This window comes from Rana temporaria, chromosome 6, assembly GCF_905171775.1.
Source record: "Rana temporaria chromosome 6, aRanTem1.1, whole genome shotgun sequence".
In the NCBI taxonomy this organism is placed as follows: Eukaryota; Metazoa; Chordata; class Amphibia; order Anura; family Ranidae; genus Rana; species Rana temporaria.
This window is the reverse complement of record NC_053494.1, coordinates 163,035,171-163,056,293: the sequence shown is the minus strand read 5'-3', so window position 1 is coordinate 163,056,293 and position 21,123 is coordinate 163,035,171. Positions and strand designations below refer to the sequence as shown.

At 41.1% G+C, this 21,123-nt stretch overlaps 2 protein-coding genes across 5 annotated transcripts in view; one reads left to right on the top strand and one right to left on the bottom strand.

Moving 5' to 3' along the window:
• Positions 1-792: 792 nt before the first annotated feature.
• The window catches only part of ATF2 (activating transcription factor 2), a 162,910-nt gene continuing 142,579 nt past the window's right edge, over positions 793-21,123 (bottom strand). For all 4 annotated transcript variants that reach the window (XM_040357703.1, XM_040357704.1, XM_040357705.1 and 1 more), the window contains exon 14: positions 793-3,359. In XM_040357703.1, the coding sequence (XP_040213637.1) occupies positions 3,130-3,359 (230 nt within the window). In that variant the 3' untranslated portion in view covers positions 793-3,129. The remainder of the gene's footprint in view (positions 3,360-21,123) is intronic.
• On the top strand, positions 16,173-17,951 carry LOC120943987 (importin subunit alpha-3-like). Its single transcript, XM_040357702.1, has one exon. It carries the CDS (start codon positions 16,387-16,389, stop codon positions 17,947-17,949), a length of 1,563 nt encoding a protein of 520 aa, XP_040213636.1. The 5' UTR covers positions 16,173-16,386; the 3' UTR covers positions 17,950-17,951.

The window sequence follows — 21,123 nt, the reverse complement described above, 5'->3', positions numbered from 1 at the left end:
TCAGCCTGTACATCATTCCCCCAGATTACACAGCATTTTTTTTCCTGGAAATTTGGTAAATAGATAACATAAATTAAAGCAAACCTAAAATATAAAATTAGGACCTTTATTATAACATCTATTCATTGCCTTGTACAAAGAAAAAGTCATAGAATGTATTTAAAATTTATGTAATAATTCTAATTTTGTTTTCCAGTGCCTGGTCATATGACCAGTGTTGGGGGCACTAATCATGTGGCCTTTACCGAAAGATCTTAAAGTCCAATTCGGGCCAAAACTCAAAAAAAGTTGAAGCAAAACATGTAAAAAAATAATTCTTGTTGCAAAAATTACCTGCTCTTCAGCACAGTTTCCCACAGTAATTAATTTTTTCCTCTAGATTTCCTCAGTCAACCTGGAAGACTGAGGAAATCCTGTGAGTGCAGAATGTCATGGACCTCTCCTTGAGTGGGAGGCACTACGGCACCCTACACTCATACAATAGTGCAGAGAGCAGCACCTATTCATTAAGGAGTGCCCACATTTGAAAAGATGTTGAGAAGAACCTATGCATCAAATGAATGGGCTGAAGACATCTGAAAAAGGTAAGTATAAACATAAAAATAAACAAATCACAGCTGGGGGAGGGGGGAACAACTGGAGGGAGACAGGAACTGGGGCTTTAAGAGAACTTGACCAGGCACTTAAAGTGTTACTAAACCCAGAACCATGTATTCACTATATCTGGTCTCCCACAGTACACAGAACATGGAAATGCAATTATTTTATTAAATATTAAACGGCTAAATACCTTTTCTCATCAGCTGTATATAGCAGTTTTGTGACTTCTATCAGTTTCTGGTAAAGCTTGTAGGAGGAGTTTTCATACAGTACTGAGCTGTCCTATTAGGATCCCTGACCCTCTTTCTATACAGGGCTGATCACATGCACTCTCCCAAGAAAAAAAAAAAACTCTAGCAATACACACCAAACATGTGCAGCCTGACTCCAAAGGCTCTGTCTTATGTGGACATGTTGTGAAGTCAATGGAAGAAGAGAAGTATCTGTGCATACAGGACCAAGCAGCCTTGTTACACAATACAAAGGATTAACTCTTTAGGTTCCACATGGAGTACAACAACCATGCTTTACTGCATATACAGACTGATTTTACTGTTGTGGGTTTAGTAACATGTTAAGGAACAGACAATGGACACTATTACAGGATACACTATTTCGTGTTCCTTTACCATTTCATAATATCACATAAGATGAATATTAAAATAAAGATTGGTTACATTTACTGTATAAGTATGCTTAAAGAAAACAAGTCTTTTTCTGTTTAAAAAATAAATAAAAAAGGACAGTTGGCAACCCTTCAGAGAGGACACCGCATCCTGCAGGCAACATTTACCATGAGAATGTGGAACTTACAATCGTCATTTTCCCCAGCACAAGCTACATTATGGAATGTTTGTTATTAAACTTATTTGAAATTGCAGTTTTAAGCCAGCATCACATCGAAGGCATCTCAGAACATTCAAGCATAGTTTGCTGGCTTAATCTAAGGGCTTCATTCTCTCCTCTGTAACACCCCCAAACCCCTTGCACTACTAACTCACACACTCACAACAACAATAAACAAATGCACATTTCCAAGATACCGATTTGCTTATCCACAAGAAATGTATCAAAAGTTTGCTACAGAAAGATGATAGTGTTTTCACAAGAATTAAGTACAAGTCAGCTTGCAAACACAGTGAGGAAAATATGTTCCAAGTTGTCTAATGTACTGTTGTTTTTTCAGGTTCTATTTCTGGCAGTTACACTCATAGTAAACATACATTGGGGGAGCCAGTGAAGACCATAAAGATGTGAATTTCCATAAACTATTCTACTGGTTACTAATAAACTAGCACTCCATGGTATGAATTATATTCACGATTTTCAATGCGTTCTCCAAAATAAAGTAAAAAAAAAAGGCAATTAAACTAAAGAATTGCACTTAGACTAGAACCTTTTAAAGTAAAGAGCCAAGCAACTTTCATTTCCAAAGAAATATAAAATAAAGCAGTGACTGTCCCGATTAAGAAGTTTGTAACTGTCACAAACCATGTGCAATTAAAAAAACATTACATAAAACATACATTTGACATTATTATTCTTTTTGTGCAAAAACAATAAAAGAAAGTAATTACCTTTTCTTTTTTTTAATCAGGCCTAGTGCAAAAAAACATTGATTAAAGATTAAAAGGGACTATGCAGAACTTTGGTATAAATAACACATATAATTAATATTACCATAACGCCTGCACTAGATCTCAAAAGATGATCCCGATACTTTTTAAAAGAATATAAACAAACAATTTTTGCCCCATTTTAAAAATAATTTTTGATGAGACAGGGATAGTTAAATTGTATGGGAACATAAAAAAAAACTTGTTCCATTGTGTAAAAATGATAGGATTTTACACCTTTAAGCCTGGCCTTTCATACATCTCTCATCTATAGAGAACAAATGGTAACTCCTAGCATATAACTAGCATGGGAGATGCACTTGGGAGGTGCATTAAAAAAGAGGTTCCTCAGCAAAGGAACCTGCCAGCCAGAAAAATTACCCAATTAAAACCTGCTTTAAATGAAAGCAGAGTTCTCAGATGCAAAATTCAGAAAAATATACCGGGAAGCCACAAACCACTTACAAAGTGCCTCTGCAAAAGTGTGGTCCCACCATTAGAGTACAAACACCAGGACTTGTATATGACTGATCAAAATAAGAACAGGCTTGCCTGGAGGGTACCCCAGCCCTTCTTAAAAGGTACAGCAGGCACGAGAATACCAGAGTCACCCCACACAGCTGAGGAGCTCTCATGTGCATGTACCAAATGAGTAGAGAGAGAAAATTGCAAGCTGCTCATCAATTTATAACTAATAGGAAAGGTGCACGTGGGCACCTTAAAAAATTTGACAAGTGCATTTAAAAAGTGACAGTAAAAAGAGCCGATTAAAACCTTCTTCTATGGAGGTATTAATTCACCCTATTGCTGGCTCGAGGCCTGAGTGTCGGGGGAACCCTTTTTTATAATGCATTTTTCTTCTCTAATAATCACCAATGGTTACAAAGAGTTGGTGCAATTGATTTGTTAGCGATCAACTTCCTGAAGACTGAGGAGGATTAGGAGGTGGTGCCACGGCAACATGTGAAGCAGCTGGTTCGGTGCTCTGGTCTGCCATCTGGGTGAGAACGGATGTTGCTATTGCTTCTGCCACTGAGGTGGAACTCACACCATTGGATGTGCTTACTGAACTATGTTGAATTGCTTCGGGCTGTGGGCTGCTGGGCATTGAAATGTCTTCGGAGCTCTCATCTTTTTCAGCATCTAGTTCAGAAAAGGACAAACAAAATCAAATTAGCCTGGTCCAAGGAAGCAGACATATAAAAAGAAAAAACTGTTTATTTAAAGGGATAATATAAAGCAATATTTAAGCTAAAAAACTAAAATATATATACACTTCAGCTTACCAGTCCTTAGGCCCCTTTTCAGAGGAAGCAGGCAGATGACAGGTCCGTGTCCGCTCCAACTAGGCAGTGCAGACATGGACACAGCCTGCTCTCCTCTATGGGGCGGCCAGATGTTAACGAACTGCATGTCTGTTTACATTCGTTTGTCATCCGATCTGACCTGCCAGACAGATGGCGAATAGATCGTCGCCATCTGTCTCATTTTTAGCAGCCCGGATCCGATGCCAGTGGGTGTCAGCATCCCCATAGAGATCAATGAGTGGTCCGATCGGGTCCGCCTGAAAATTGGGCAGGGGGACCCGATCGGTCCACTGGTGTGAAAGGGGCCTTAGATGCTGTAGCTGAACTAGTTTTACATTTTCAGGCTAAAAGCCTTTTCAGCAAGTACAAAAATGCCTATTGAAGGCAAAAACAAGGTTATGGTTCAACAAATACAGGGTAATAAGTGAGCACAACACAGGACGGAAGTGTTTTATTCACAGGAATAACAGAAAGGGGGAAAAAAAAAAGAAGCAGCCCCCCCCCCCCCCAAAAAAAAAGGCAGCCAATGCAGACAACATCATAAGCTGCAATATTTTACATTTTGGTTTTGTGTTTGGATATACATTAAGCAATATATAATGCACACATAGTATATACTTAATTATTTTTATTTCTACTTGCTGCCGTATTTATCATAAAAAAAAGCACATAATGATTGCCTAGCTTATATGCCCCAATCAAAATAATTTATTACCTTGGGACACAATACTACTTTAGAGCTGTGGTAAAACAAAAAGTTAATGCTGATGTAAGTTAATTTCATTAAATTAGTTCTGTCACTCACAGAAAAGGAAACTACTGAAGCATGAAGTAAACATAGGATTTTTGTGATTTATACCCAGCTCTTGTAGCCACAGTGACTACTGCACAAAGTGAGACAGCTGTCAATTTTACAAAAATGTATAAGATGGAGGACACAAAAAAAAAAAAACCTCTTAAAGCCCAGGTGAACTTTCAGTTTAAATCAGCTCAATACATTCCCGATGCAAAACAACAGGTGTGCAAAGTCTTAAGCCGCGTACACACGACCATTTTTAATGTCCTAGAAAAAACTAAGTTTTTTTCGACATGATTCTTGTCAAGCCTGCCTTGCATACACACGATCGTGAACAAAAAAATGCTAGAGCAAAGAGCGGTGACGTACAACGCGTACAACAGCACTATAAAGGGGAAGTTCCATACAGATGGCACCACCCTTTGGGCTGCTTTCCTTATTGCGTGTTAGTAAAAGTTTGGTGAGAGACGATTCGTGCTTTTCAGTCTTCATGCTTTTCAATCTGTTACAGCATGACGAATGTGCCATCTCCATTACAAACGCTAGTTTTACCAGAACGAGTGCTCCCGTCTCATAACTTGCTTCCGAGCATGCGTGTTTTTTTCACGTCGTTAAAGCCTACACATGACTGTTTTTCACGACGTGAAAAAACGACAACGTGAAAAACGACGATAAAATTTAGAGCATATTCTAGATTTTTAATGCCCATTTTTCACGTCGAGAAAAATTCTCTGGAGCCTACACACGATCGCTTTTAATGACCATTTCGTGTGTACGCGGCAAGAAAATTAATTTTCTTTCAAAAGCATCCTCAGCCTGAGTAGAAAAGCCTGTCCTCTGATAAAATGTAGAGAAGTACTCTTGCTCTCTCTGCAGCAGCAGTTGTCTGACACATCAGACCTAGAACTCAGGAATCAGCAAAGCCCATGTTCCCTGCAAAAATACAGAAAAATGTATTTGTATTTTAATGTGTGAAATAAGTATTTGAACCCTTCGCAAAACACGACTTAGTAATTGGTGGCAAAACCCTTGTTGGTAATCGCCGAGGTCAGACGTTCCTTGTAGTTGGTCACCAGGTTTGTCCCACTCCTCTTTGCAGATCCTCTCCAAGTCATTAAGGTTTTAAGGCTGACATTTGGCAACTCGAACCTTCAGCTCCCTCCACATATTTTCTATGGGATTAAGGTCTGGAGACTGGCCAGGACACTCCGGGACCTTAATGTGCTTCTTAAGCCACTCATTTGTTGCCTTGGCTGTGTGTTTTTGGTCATTGTCATGCTGAAATACCCATCCACAAACCATTTTCACCCAAGATTTGACGGTACACGCCCCCATCCATCATCCCTTTGATGTGGGGACGTTGTCCTGTCCTTCTTAGCACAAAAACACCCCCAAAGCATAATGTTTCCACCTCCATGTTTGACAGTGGGGATGGTGTTCTTGGGGTGATAGGCAGCATTCCTACTCCTCCAAACATGGCGGGTTGATGCCAAAGAGCTAGATTTTGGTCTCGTCTGACCACAATACTTTCACCCAGTTCTCCTTGAAACATTCAGATGTTCATTAGCAAACTTCAGATGGGCCTGTACATGCGCTTTAAGCAGGGGGACCTTGCGGGTGCTGCAGGATTTCAGTCCTTTACAGAGTAGTGTCATACCAATTGTTTTCTTGGTGACTATGGTCCCAGCTGTTTTAAGATCATTGACAAGATTCTCCTGTGTAGTTCTGGACGGATTCCTCAACGTTCTCATGATCATTGAAACTCCACAAAACAAGATTTTGCATGGAGCCCCAGACCGAGGGAGATTGATTGCTGTCGCCCTCTCACCAAACTGCTTGGCAATGGTATTGCAGCCCAATCCAGCCTTGTGTAGGTCTACAATCTTGTCCTTGACATCCTTGGACAGCTCTTTGGCCTTGGCCATGGTGAAGAGATTGGAATCTAATAGATTGCTTCTGTGGACAGGTGTCTTTTATATAGCCAACAAGCTGAGATTAGGAGCACTTCCTTTAAGAGAGTGCTCCTAATCTCAGCTCGATACCTGTATAGAAGACACTTGGGAGCTGGAAATCTTGCCCATCCATAAGGGATCAAATACTTATTTCACTCATTAAAATGCAAATCAATGTATAACTTTTATGAAATGCGTTTTTCTGGATACTTTTGTTGTTGTACTGTCTCTCACTGTTAAACTAAACCTACCATTAAAATTATAGACTCATTTCTTTGTCAGTGGGCAAAGGTAAAGAATCAGCAGAGGATCAAATGCTCTCCCCCCACTGTACATGTTCCCATTAACATAGCATACATTAGAAAAATATTTTATAAATTCTGGTTAAGTGTTATTTGCTTGCTTAAAAATAATTACATGCTCTCCCTGCTTTGTAATGTTTAGGAGGGGCCTGTGGAGTAATGTTTAACCACTTTAGCCTCGGAATATTTGGCTGCCCAATGACCAGGCCATTTTTTGCGAATACTGCACTACGTCGCTTTAAAGCGAGGGTCCACCCGATTTTTTTTTTAAAAGTCAGCAGCTACAAATATTGCAGCTACTGACTTTTAAAAAATGGACACTTACCTGTCCAGCGCGCCATCACTGGTCCCCGCTCTCTCCTGGGAACATTGTTTCCCAGAAGACAGCGGGCGGGGGGTGGTGCGACGAGGCTGGACTCCTGCGGGAGTCAGAACTTGGAAGTGGTGCAAATACCTGTCTCAGGCAGGTATCTGCACCCCCCTCCCCTCTGAAAGGTGCCAAATGTGACGCCGGAGGGGGGGAGGGATCCAAAAAGTCTTTGACTTTAACTGACAATTGAGTGGTGATGCGCTGCTGTGCTCAAACAAAATTAACGTCCTTTTCCCCCCACAAATAAAGCTTTCTTTTGGTGGTATTTGATCATCTCTGTGGTTTTTATTTTTTGTACTATAAACAAATTTGAAAAAAAAACACAATATTTAGCACATTTTGCTATATTAAATACCCCCAATTGTTTTTTTAAAAAAGCTAATTTTTTCCTCAGTTTAGGCCGATATGTATTCTTCTACATATTTTTAGTATACTATTTTTTTTACTACTTAATGACTGAGTAATTATGGCGGACAGATCGGACACTTTTGACACATTTTTGGGACCATTGACATTTATACAGCGATCAGTGCTACAAAAATGCACTGATTACTGTGTAAATGTCACTGGCAGGGAAGGGGTTAGTAGGAACACACAATCTGTCTCTCCTCTACTCACAGAACAGGGATTTCTGTGTTTACACACACACACGTTCCTGTTCTGGCTCTCCTGCCCGTGACCGCTGGCCACGCGCATCAGCACCCCTGTACTGCAGCGGGCGCCCGCGCCCACTATCCCTGCTTAAAGGGCCGATGTACAGCTACGATGATTCGCGGGAACGTGCTGACCTGCCGCGGTATATTGACGGCAGCTTGTCGGCAAGCAGTTAACAGAATTAACCCTGTCTCCTGTGTTCACAGTTCTTCATTATCAGCTGCAAACTACATTTGGACACTGTTCCAAGAAAGGGTTAAACATTCAGAAACCACCCTCCTAAAAATAACTAGATATGCTGTGTGAGTGGGAACGCAAACATGTAATATCGTTTTCTGAAATTTGACAGAAAAAAATGAAAAATGCAGAACAATAAATTGGTAAAGCAATAAAAAAAGGAAATATACTGCATAGAACTCACTGAAAGGGAGGTAGAAGCATGAAGACCACAGATGGTAATAATACAAAATACCAAAGAGCATGGAGAACACCATACTGTATCTGGAACAGAATCTACTGTATACTATACTATACTGTATACAGTACTAATGAACGGCATGCAGACCAGCCAATAGTGCCTAACCATTCTGTTTATAGGATACAACAGTTTTAAATGCTTACTTGCAATTTTCTTTTCCTTTACATAAATTATTTTTATTCACTTATTTTATCAACTATACTTCCCTATCACAGTTTCCTCCCTCCTTGCTTTTCGTAGCCCTCTCCTCTCCTGGGAGTGTCTAATTGCTCTCTTCACTGGCCAAGGTCTTTGAAACCTTTTATGTAGCTGCTGGGGGAAGGGAGAATACTATAGAGCGTCTCCGGATTGTCAGCTCTAAACTTGCTGGTGCTGCTGACATCACATCCAAGATGGTGGCCCCCAGCAGCAGTCTCCGGGCCTTTGGATGTCTGCACAACGGAGGCTATTTCAGATTAATAACATGGACAAAATACAATAAATGCACATAATATTATAGGATTTTGTTGTTGAAATGAATGGTCTGGAAAAGGGGACTCTAATGTCGCGTACACATGATCATTTTTCGGCATGAAAAAAAAATAGTTTTTCAAAAACGTCATTTAAAATGATCGTGTGTGGGCTACACACCATTTTTCAGGTTGTGAAAAACGTTGTTTTAAACTATGTCGTTTTTCGGGTTGTAAAAAATTATCGTGTGTGGGCTAAAACGACGTAAAAAACCCATGCATGCTCAGAAGCAAGTTATGAGACGGGAGTTCTGGTAAAACTACCGTTCATAATGGAGTAAGCACATTCATCACGCTGTAACAGACAGAAAAGCGTGAATTAACAAAAAATCAGCTAAAGCAGCCCAAAGGCGAATGGAACTTCCCCTTTATAGTGCCGTTGTACGTCACTGCGCTTTGCTAGATCATTTTTTTAAAACGATGGTGTGTAGGCAACGTCGTTTTAATGATGAAGTTGGGAAAACTTTGTTTTTTGGACATGCTGAAAAACAAAGTTTTTTTTCATGCTGAAAAATGATCGTGTGTACGCGGCATAAGATCATGGAAGATTTGTCAATGAGAATGGCTGATGTTGAGAAATCTGCCTGCTCTCTACTGAAAAGCATGTCGCCTAAGACCAACTGATGTACACATGATGATGTTGCTCTTTTGCATACCGTTAGTAGAATATGACAACACATGATGCTGGTTTTTTTTTCATGCCTAAACTGCAGATATAATCGGGATGAAAAAAGACAAGCCCATCAAGTTCAACCAAAAAATAAAAAAATAATTTGAAAACCTCAACATACAGAATATACTCATTTGATCCAGAGGAAGGAATAAAAAACTCCTATAAAGCATTTACTCCAACAGGGCATTTAGGAATGTATCCAGCTTCTTTTTTTTTTTTTTTAACAAAAAGTTTTGTATATGACATTTAAACCTCTTTTCTTCAGAATGCAGAGTGCCCCTTGACTTTTGCAATGTCCTTACAGTGAAAAGCTTTGGTGGGCATGTTACTGTGAGTGTAGAAGTGATCGGGCTGCTTTGCAGCTGCCTGAAAGTGGTTGTAAACCCTTTACAACCACTTTAACCTCCCTGGCAGTATGATTATTTCAGAAAAAAGGTGATGAAAGCGGTACCATTATTTGCAAGGAAATTTGGCGTTTTATACTGTAGGCCTATAATTCTGAGGCCTTGTACACACGGTCGTTCCAAACCGATGAGAATTGTCCGACGGACCATTTTCATCGGTTCACCGCTGAAGTGGCCTGACGGCCCGATATGCGTACACACCATTGTTCCAAAAACCAATCGGGTCAGAACGCGGTGACGTCAAACACACGACGTGCTGAATAAAACGAAGTTCAATGCTTCCAAGCATGTGTCGACTTGATTCTGAGCATGCGCGGGTTTTGAACCGATGCTTTTCTGTACTAACCATCGGTTTGGACCGATCGGGCAGCGGTCCATCGGTTCGGTTTTGAAGCATGTTTTAAAATTTTGGACCGAAGGAAAACAGACTGATGGGCTATACACACGGTCGTTTTTGGACCGATGAAACTGAACCTCGGTCCATTCTCATCGGTTTTGTGCGACCGTGTGTACGGGGCCTTAGGAATAACTCACTTAAATCTGTTCACACAAGAGTCTAGTAGGCATCCCGGGTATGACATTTTTTTTAAAACGAAATCATAAATTATAATATAATAAATAATTATAAATAATTATAACAAATAATAATATAATTATAATAAAAATTATTCAATAATGTAATCAACTTAAAATCACTGAAATTTGCTCAGTTGCAGAATTGTCACTGTCATTACTTTTATTTTGTTATGACGAATTTCCCCACAAATCGCTATCGCACAATTCTGCAAGTGATTATAATTTATTATCGCTGTTTTCTAGCTGCTCTAAAACCATTTTTTACATAAAAAGACACTTTTGGTTGCTATGGACAATCTACAGTTTGCAGGCAGAAAGAACAGTTTTTATTAGATAAAAGTACATGTAGGACACTGGGCAGACCACTAGGGACAAGGGGGGTGTGTATTTTTTACATACAGTACTGTAGTCTATAAGATTACAGTATACTGTATGTAATGTGTTTGTTTACCTTTTTGAATTTGGCGCCGTTCTCCGCTCCTGTGCGTCGTAACGTCGCAGGGAACGGAGATCGGCGGCACACAGAGGCACTGTGTGAATCGAGCGGTGGATCGCTCACACAGCGCGGTGGCATCGCTGGATACAGGGACAAGGTAAGTAAACCAAGCCTGTGGATTCTGCGAGGCGAGCCTGAGTCTAACTCGGGGTTACCGATCACAGCACAAAAATGTAACCCCGAGTCAGACTCGGGAATACCGCCAGGGGGGTTAACCTACAGGTAAGCCTAGATTAAGGCTTAGCTGTAGGTGCAAGAAATATCTCCCAAACCTTAAAGGTTTAGGTGATATTTTCAAAAAATCCCAGGTGCTATAGGAGCCAGGAGTCAGTTTACAGGCTGGTACTGCCACTGACGTAAGCCTTACACCGGTGACAGTGAAGGGGTTAAATTACTCTTTTCCAGGGAAAACAAAATACGTTCAGCTAATCTTTCTTCAAAGCTGAGCTTCTTCATGCTTCCTATTAGTTTAGTACCCTTCTCTGCACTCTCTCCAGTTCCCCTACATCCTTTTTTGTTAAAATTGTTGTCCAAAATTAAACTGAATATTCCAGATGAGGTCTTACCAATGCTTTGTAGAAGAACAAGATTATATCTGGAGTATATATCTTTCCCTGAAGTCTGTACCTTTTAAAGGGTTTGTAACCCTAAATTATGCTTTACTTCCCGTCCGCCTATTTTCTTGTACAAAAGATTCTATTGAAAAGACACATCGCAAAAAAGTACAAAACAATGACGGACACATCATGAAGTAACAAATACAAAGCTGCAGACAACAGAGAAAAAACAGCAGTGTGGGGGGTGGAGACAGAGCTGACAGGCAGGAAGGGGGGGGGAGAGCATAGAGGAGAGACAGCGGATGACAGAGGCACGTACACTGACCATGGTGTCAGGGCTCAGCAGCCATGATAAACTGTGGTCAGTTTAGGGGGGGGGGGCAGAAACTGTCAGGATCAGACAGGTGTTTTACAGTTTCCAGAGGGACAGGTTAGACAGCACAAGGATTTTGCCGTTTAACCTGCTATAAGGAAACAGGATCTAAATATTTTTTTTTAATGGTAACAGACAGTTTAATAAAAAAAAAAAAACATATTTTGCTAGCTTTGGAAACTGCAGTTTGGCATTGCATTCTATTATGTTTGTGATCTACCAGAACATACAGATCCTTCTCAGTCACTGACAGCCTCACCCCGTACTCACCCTAGAATGTATGACTCATACATGTTTTTATCCCCCAAGTGCATAACGTTACATTTATCAACATTAAACCTCTTGCCACATACTGTAGATACCCAATCAAACAGTGCATTGAGGCCGGATTGTAAGTTGGAGACATCTTGTAAAGACTTTATTCCACTGCATAGCTTGGTGCCAGTGGTGCCATCTGCAAACACTGAAATTATACTTTTTTTTTTTTTAAAGTGTATTTTGTGCGTGTACTCGAGAGAGGAGCCGGACTGCAGGAGTTGGGAGTAGGCAGGCCTCCCCCAGAAGCAATCTGCCACCTTTCTCCATGCCCCGGGTGGCAATGGCAGGTGTGTGAGGGGGTCCTCCCACACAGCCCGCCCTACCTGCTCCGCTTTGAAGCCCAACGGGGCAGAGGGACTCCCTATAAGGGAGTGAGAGGATTAGCCCGCTCAACCAGCCCCGTTAGTCCTTCGCCTCTCTTTTTAGAGACCGCGTGGTCAAAGTGCGTGATGTTAACCCAATTTCGAGTGCGTGTAAGTGTGGTGTTTTTTGTGGGAGGGGGGTGGGCGTACTAAGCGCGTTGAGCCACCGCAGCTCCACATGAAATTATACTCTATATCATTTTTAAACAGGTTAGTAAGGGTCCCAACATTAAACCTTGGAGCACAACACTAATTTTACTCATTCAGAGTATGAATCATTAATCACTACTCTCTGAATGTGGTCTAAGCCAGTTTTCTATCCAATTATAAAAAAAAATTCTGAGGTTACAGATTAATTTCCGCATTGGTCATCTGTGGGGAATTCTGTCCAATGCTTCTGCAAAGTCCAAGTATTTCTATAGCCACATTAACTTTCACATAAACCACTACCCTAGCACAGAAGACCTTCCAATAATCTTCTAATAGACACTCTATGCACTGGGCGTGACCCCATAGGGTAAAGCAATTAAAGACACCGAGGTGAGAAGAGCCAGGTATCTCCCATGTTCAGAAACAGGGAGCATATTAAGACCAAACTGCTGAATGTTCACGCCAGGCATAATAACCATCGACTACCACTATGGAACAAAAGTTTTAGGAAGCCATCTGGAAAGCACACACGGCAAATGCCACTGTAACAACCAATACACAGGCACCAAAGGGTAAGAAGGACCTCCCTTCAAAGTGCAAGGTAATGTCTGCCCCCTGTGTGCAAGCCCCCTGCCACAGCTTCTGTTGTAGTTTTGGATAGAGTAAGAAATGGTTTAAACTCCTGGCAGATTTTTATTTTCTTGCTGTCCGTGTTCTATTAGGAAGGGTTCCCATTTTAGGCAAAAACATTTTTTCCTTTGGTGACCCTTTAAGGCCCCTTTCAAGTGTGCGGATCCTGTGAGGATCCGTTTTTAAACATGCTCAGCGGGGATCGCTCTATTGATCCCCGCTGAGCCGGCAGATGACAGGTCTGTCTCTGTGCAGGGACCGACCTGTCAGATCTCCGCTCTCCTCTATGGGGGATCGGATGAAAATGAACCGTCTGATCGTTTTCATCTGATCCGATCCACCAGACGAATGCAAAATAGGGTTTGCATCCGTCACATTTTAGCGCAGAGGGGCTGATCGGGTTTCAGCGGACATGTCACCGCTGACATCCGACGCTCCATAGAGGTACATGGAACGCCCGTTCAGGTCCACCTGAAAAAACTGACAGGCGGATCTGAACTCCTTTTTCCAGAGACATCACAGAAAATGAGAGGAATTCAAAGTGAAGGGAAATCCTTTCTTAGACAGTTGTCACCAGAATAAATCCCCTCAAAAGATGAAAACTATAACATATAACAAATAGAGAGGGTGAATCTACCTTGTGGGGACAAAGACAGCAATAAAGACCTGATTCTAATACACAATGGGACATTGATACAGTAGTGTTGGCTGGAATACTAGATTTCTCTTTGTGTATATAAACTGTAATGCTTATCATTAATAGATTTGTCTACTTGATAAACAAGTCAAGTCCTCTTTTAGATTTCTGTCCTAAATGGACGTTGTGCAGCAGTCATATAGTGTTGGTTGCAATACTATATTTCTCATAGTGTATACACAAAAAACTTGTAATGCTTATCAAATATAGATTTATCTATCTATTTTAGAGAACAGCTTGATAAAGAATGACTTGTATTTTGTTACTGCCATTAAAATGTGTCCTCTTTTGGGTTTCTATCTATAGCTTACGTAATTGTTTATTTGAACGTTGTAACCGTTCTCTTAGCAGGGGATTTAATAAATCCAAGACTCTTTGTCCAGCAGTTTCTCACATTTCTCTATTGCTAATAACTTTTGTCTTGAGAGAAATTACAGCATGTTTTTAGAAATCGGACATTGCTGTTCACGATAAAGCTTTTAAACCTCATTTACAATTGTAATTGACAATGGTCACCAGGACAAATAGGGTAAATCTCTCCAGCGGGGACAGATACAGCAATAAAACCCTGGTTTCATCACTTTCACACTCTATCCCATTTTTTTTAAATGGATTAGATTAGAGGACATCTGTACTTTTGGTAAAAGTTGTCCTTTAAGGCATGTCCCTACCCTCATGAGTGTAGCCCACCTGAAGAAATGCTTACCTTCATCTGATCCTGCAAGCTTTACTGCGCAGCCTCCCTGACCACAGCCACACAGCTTAGCTTTAGTGTCTCAGTGCAGGTCCTCTTCCTCCTGCATGTGAGTGCCACGGCCCTATTTATTCTTATGGGGGACGTACATATGGGGGCCTCCTGCAGTTCTGCAGAGTAGGGCTCTCCCCATAGGAACAAACGGGTCTGGGTTTGTGGAACACATGTGCAGGATGAGGACCCTGTAAATTTACATTCTCTGAATGGCACAGCCACACATCTTTCATGCGATGTCAAGAGTTGTCATGCATCTTGCCTAAGTTAGTGGCCACAAGTTTGCAATGCAATTTATTGCTGGTGCTGTAAATCAGTTTTACCTTCAATAAAGCTCTTTTGATGAATACCTGACTACAATGAAGTACTACTTCACCACAACTGTGAGCCACTTCAAGTTTATAACTGGCACCATAATTCTGAAAAACCATTAGCTGCAAAGTTCTGTGTGGAGACATATATTCTCCACAAGCCTACAAGAAGTTGCAGAGACCCAGCTAGGTTCTGGCAACCTCTACAGATAAAAGTAAAGAAAGCCTTTTATCTTTCTCAACTCAATTTTAAAAAAATATATAAAGAACGCTTTCAATATAATACTCTATAAAGGACTCTCCCGGTCTTCTCTTGTCTTTTTCCCCTCTCTGCTTCTTATTTGGAAAAACCTTTTAAACTATTATCATGTAGCGATAAGCTGTGATGCTATTTTAAAATTACCCTTGCTATTCCTGAAGCTATCCCATCTAAGGCTGGGTTCACAGTGATACTACATGACAGTCATACGACTGTCATCTTACTTTGCTCTGCGACATCAGTCCGACATCGGTCGTACATCCATAGGACTTGAATGAACAGGATACTATTTTGATCCATCTTTGTGATAGTCTGACTTGTCCTTTGACCAATCAAAACAATCCCAGAGTGACATAAATTCCTTTTACTGCTGCTGTAATCACAATGTCGGATGTCACAAGTCGGATGGTTAGGACAAGGATCCTACTTTGATCTGACTTCAATGATATTCAATGGGCTGAAGTAGGACCAAAATTGGACCAAAGTAGTGCAGGAAGCATTTTTAAAGTCGGAACAGTTAGGACGGCTCTCATAGGGAAACATTGATTTGCACACGTCACGCGACATGAGCTCCTAATGTTGGAGTGTTTGCTGTACCAGTGTGATTTTTGCTATAGTGATCATCACCTGTGATCACTAATCGCTAGTGATTGCTATACATGCCAAAATTGAGTATAGCATCTAGAAATAAAATCAATCAACCACATTTGAAGAATTGAGCTACTAATTGCGATTAATTGTTATTAAATGCTACACTTAATTGTTGCCCATGTGTAGCAATCACTAGCGATTACTAGCTGGGTGATCACAGGCAATAGATATTGTAGCCAAATTTGTGCATGTGTACTCAGCCTAGCAGTTCCTGTAAATGAACACAGTTGTAAGCTCGTTATTGCACCTTTTTCCATGTCAAAGCTCTCTAGCAAGCCTTAGGTAGCAGCTGTGAAAATTCTGAGTAAACAAATTGGATTTTATTTTTAGGCCTCATGCACACTGGGCATTTGCCTGACTCTTTAAAATACTTTTATCGAGGCGTGGTCATTTCTCCCAGCTCGAGGCTTTCTTGTTACCGGCATTCCGCCCTGACGAGCGGTTGTAGAGTGCGCTAGTCTTGTGTGAGCGGCCAGCTTCGGTGTGAGGAACGCTTCCACAGTCCAGGAAGGAGCTGTGTCCGTATCCATAAGTCACCCCCTCCTCCTTCTCCGCAAACTCCGACACAGGCGGGCGAGAGGCCCCGACGCTCCCATCATGGCTGACAACGACAAGCTGGACAACCAGCGGCTGAAGAACTTCAAGAACAAAGGGCGCGACTTAGAGAGCATGAGAAGACAGAGAAATGAAGTTGTTGTGGAACTAAGAAAGAATAAAAGGGATGAGCACTTGTTGAAAAGGAGAAATGTTCCCCAGGAAGATGTCTGTGAGGACTCGGATGTTGATGCAGAATTCAAAGTGCAAAACACATCGTTGGAAGCAATTGTGCAGAATGCATCTAGTGACCACCAAGGAATTCAGCTTAGTGCTGTCCAGGCTGCAAGGAAACTCTTGTCCAGTGATCGGAATCCACCAATTGATGATTTGATTAAATCAGGAATTTTACCAATATTGGTTCACTGTCTGGAAAGGGATGAAAACCCTTCTCTCCAGTTTGAAGCTGCTTGGGCTCTAACAAACATTGCTTCAGGAACATCTGAACAAACGCAAGCGGTGGTCCAATCACATGCTGTTCCTCTTTTCTTGAGGCTTCTGCATTCTCCCCATCAGAATGTATGTGAGCAAGCTGTGTGGGCACTGGGAAATATAATTGGTGATGGGCCTCAGTGTCGGGATTATGTTATCAGCCTTGGAGTGGTCAAGCCTTTGCTGTCTTTCATCAGTCCCACTATTCCTATTACTTTCTTGAGAAATGTCACCTGGGTAATGGTAAATCTGTGTCGTCATAAAGATCCTCCACCACCTATGGAAACCATACAGGAGATTCTTCCAGCGCTGTGTGTCCTTATCCACCACACAGATGTCAATATTTTGGTAGACACTGTTTGGGCTCTTTCCTATTTAACGGATGCTGGTAATGAACAAATACAGATGGTTATAGACTCTTCCATCGTGACAAACTTGGTTCCCCTTCTAAGTAACCCAGAGGTGAAAGTGCAGACTGCTGCTTTAAGAGCTGTAGGTAACATTGTCACTGGTACAGATGAACAGACGCAAGTTGTTCTGAACTGTGATGCTCTGTCACACTTCCCAGCCTTGCTTACTCATATAAAGGAAAAGATTAACAAGGAGGCAGTCTGGTTTTTGTCCAACATCACTGCAGGAAACCAACAACAAGTTCAAGCTGTTATTGATGCTAACCTTGTGCCAATGATCATACACTTATTGGATAAGGGTGATTTTGGCACTCAGAAAGAGGCTGCATGGGCAATAAGCAATTTAACGATCAGTGGAAGGAAAGATCAAGTGGCTTATCTAATCCAACAGAATGTAATTCCTCCTTTCTGCAATCTGCTGACTGTAAAAGATGCCCAGGTCATACAAGTAGTGTTGGACGGGTTAAGCAATATATTGAAAATGGCCGATGATGAGGCTGAGACCATAGCCAACCTTATTGAGGAGTGTGGAGGCTTGGAGAAGATTGAACAGCTGCAAAGCCATGAGAATGAAGATATCTACAAACTGGCTTTTGAAATAATTGACCAGTTTTTCTCATCAGACGGGAAGGAAAAGCATCAGGAACTGGAGCCAAATAAGATTACCGACTACATCGATCATACTCCAGCTTTCATTTTTCTTTTTTTTTTAAATAAAAGTTAGAAAACTGAAAAAAATAAATAAAAAATAAATAAAAAAATAAAAATAAAATACTTTTATCCTGGCAGGAGAAATGCAGCTTCAAAAGCTTGGGCTTTCAATCATTTCATTGGCTAGAGTATTAATTTGTTCTGGCCATTGAAATAAATAAAAGCTCCTATTGCTTGAGTGCCTTTAGGTGTGTTTTCACCTCTCCTGCCTCTAAAGACCTGTAAATGCCTATGTGTGCACATAGGCTAACATAGAGGTAAGAAAAAAGCCTGTAATGCGTTTTTGAGCTACAGTGTGCATGTATCCATAGAAGCATGACATTATTTTTTGGATCCTATTGGCAGTGCTGTCAAAAAAATATCAACTAATCTGGTGAAGCGTAGTGGTGTAATTGTATTTGGACAGACTTCACTCTCCAGCTACGGCCATTGGACTTCTGATGGCAAAGTGGATTTTATGTTAAGCTTTCAGACATTGGCATGTTGGCATGAGCGAGGGAGCAGAAAAAAGTTTTCTCCAGCCTATATGTAGAGACATTTTTAGATGGGATAGGATAATAAATGGAAAGGGACACTGAAGTAAAGGCAAAGCCTAACTAACTCTAAATCTACTCCCACCCCCATTCTAAGCCTAGTCTATCTAACCATGTATAGAAAAGATCACTATACTTACCTATCCTACAGCTGCACCAGTCCGGTCTCAGGCTGAGCTGTCAGCAGCAGCTTCAGTGTGTAGGAAAGACAGCCGACAACAGAAGCTCCATAGTAAGTCTATAGATGATGTCACTTACCAGATGTCGTTGGCTTTCTCCTGCACACAGAGGGCGCTGCTGGAAACTGGCCTGAAGCAGCTGCAGAATAGATAAGTATAGTGATCTTTCTTTACAGGGTGAGATAGATTAGGCTTAGAATGGGGGTCAGAGTAGGTTTAGAGTTGGGTTTTGCCTTTACTTCAACTTTTTATATTTTGCTGAAATAGCTCAGCCCGGAGTGAAGCACTTGGCAATTTTACTAGGAGATTGCAAGCCTAATGCCTGTAAGGCAAACTGTTTGCTGGGCAGTGTGCTGCACACTGTTCAAATGGGCACATGCATGAGAAACTTGCATTAGGGCAGTGATGGCGAACCTTGGCACCCCAGATGTTTTGGAACTATATTTCCCATGATTCTCATACACTCTGCAGTGTAGTGGAGCATCATGGGAAATGTAGTTCCAAAACATCTGGGGTGCCAAGGTTCGCCATCACTGCATTAGGGTTTGTGTAGATGGCCAAATGCTGCATGCTGTCAGGTGCATATAACTTGCATCTGAGATAAGCGTAACATGCTTTTGAATCCTTTCATTGATTCTTTAGACCTTCTACGGGCCTCTGTTCACAGGCTCTTTTTTCACATCAGAACTGCTTCTTCTCCCATACAAGACAATGGGGGCAATGTACGAAAGGCAAATCCACTTTGCATTACAAGTGCAAACTGCACTTAAAATTGCACTTGGAAGTGCAGTTGCTGTAAATCTGATGGGTAGATATGAAATGAGGGGAAGCTCTGCTGATTTTATCATCCAATCATGTGCAAGCTAAATGCTATTTTTTATTTTCCTTGCATGTCCCCCTTGGATCTACAGCAACTGCACTTCCAAGTGCACTTGTAGTGCAAAGTGGATTTTCCTTTAGTAAATAAACCCCAATAAGTATACAAAAGCAGCTTAAGGGCCAGTTCACACAAGATGCAGTTCTGTGCATATTTTTTCAGCACTAAAAATGCATGCACATGGTTTTTCATGTATTTTAATTTTTCATGTATTCCAATGGAACTAGCTCAAACCAATGCAGTCCGTTCCAGTCAGTTTCCGCACCAGAAACTGATCGTTCCGGATACGTTTTTGCTTACAGTTCACATCACATGCAGTTCCAGTGCATTTTTTTATACAATTTACTAGGTTCCAGTACAGTTCTGTGCAGAAAAAATGCAGCGCGCTCTACTTTTTTTTCTGCACCGGAAACTGACTGCACTGTTGTGAACTATAGCAATTGGAATACACTGCTTGCATTTTTAGTGCAGAAAAAAAGCGCACGGAACTGCATCTGGTGTGAACTAGCACTAAGCTGGTTGATGCAGCTTAGGAGGACACATGCAGGTTAAAATAATCTGTCAATAACTGTTTAGGATCCCAGAAGGTTACAAAACTGATGTCAAATGCTGGAGAAATAGGTGCATTTGCCCATAAACACAAGCTCAAAGTCTGCTGACAGACCCTTAGCTGCATCAAGCTGCCTTTAAATTCCTGTTGGCACGCAAAGCAGCTCTGACACAACCAAAAGCTTGTATACACAGATCTTTATTTGTCAAGTCTGACGGACATACATTTTGGGCAATTTTTAGGCATTTTGTCAAGGCACTACTGAAGAAACCTTAAGGCACCCAGGGTGCCTGGGCACTAGGGTTGTCACATCGTCCCTTTAATCCAGGACACACATTAATTATACAGGTTCTGTGGCTAATTAAGGTGGTAATTAAACTCACTTGGTGCCTTATCTGCATTAAATAAGCCTCAGAACCTGCATAATATGTGTCCTGGATTAAAGGGATGATATGGCAACCCTACTGGGCACTCTGGTTGAAAAAGACTGCTATAGAGGAGAGAGTGCTGCAGATAAAACTGGTACAATTTATGTCGGAGGATTTCTTACTTCTCTGTGCATCGCCTGATGCTAGTCACTTCACTGGGTAGAAGTAAGGTTTAAAACCACTTTAAGCATACCTTAGAGGTCAGGGGTTAGGGTGCTAATATTTGTATCCACCAGTGGAAGTTCCTGCATCAACTGAGCTAGGCTCCTGTGGCCAAAAAACAAAATACCAGTCTGTGCATAGCTTTTTTTTCTTACTGTTTCAAAAAACGCTTTGAAATTATTTAGTTTTGCATAGGAACAAAGTGGTAGATCTGAGGATGGGAGCCGGGTAGACGATAGGGCAAGATTTTTTTTTTATCAAAATGGGCTGGCCAATACAATAAAAATATTTGTGCTATGTATAGATTTTATATATTTTCATTATTTCAATAATAGCCTCCTTTAAATATTAACATATTTCCTGCACAGGCTGAACTACAAACATATGGCACAGCTAGGCCACACACCATCAAAGTAAATATATTTACTGAATTGGTACACCTCCCGTATTTCTGCTTT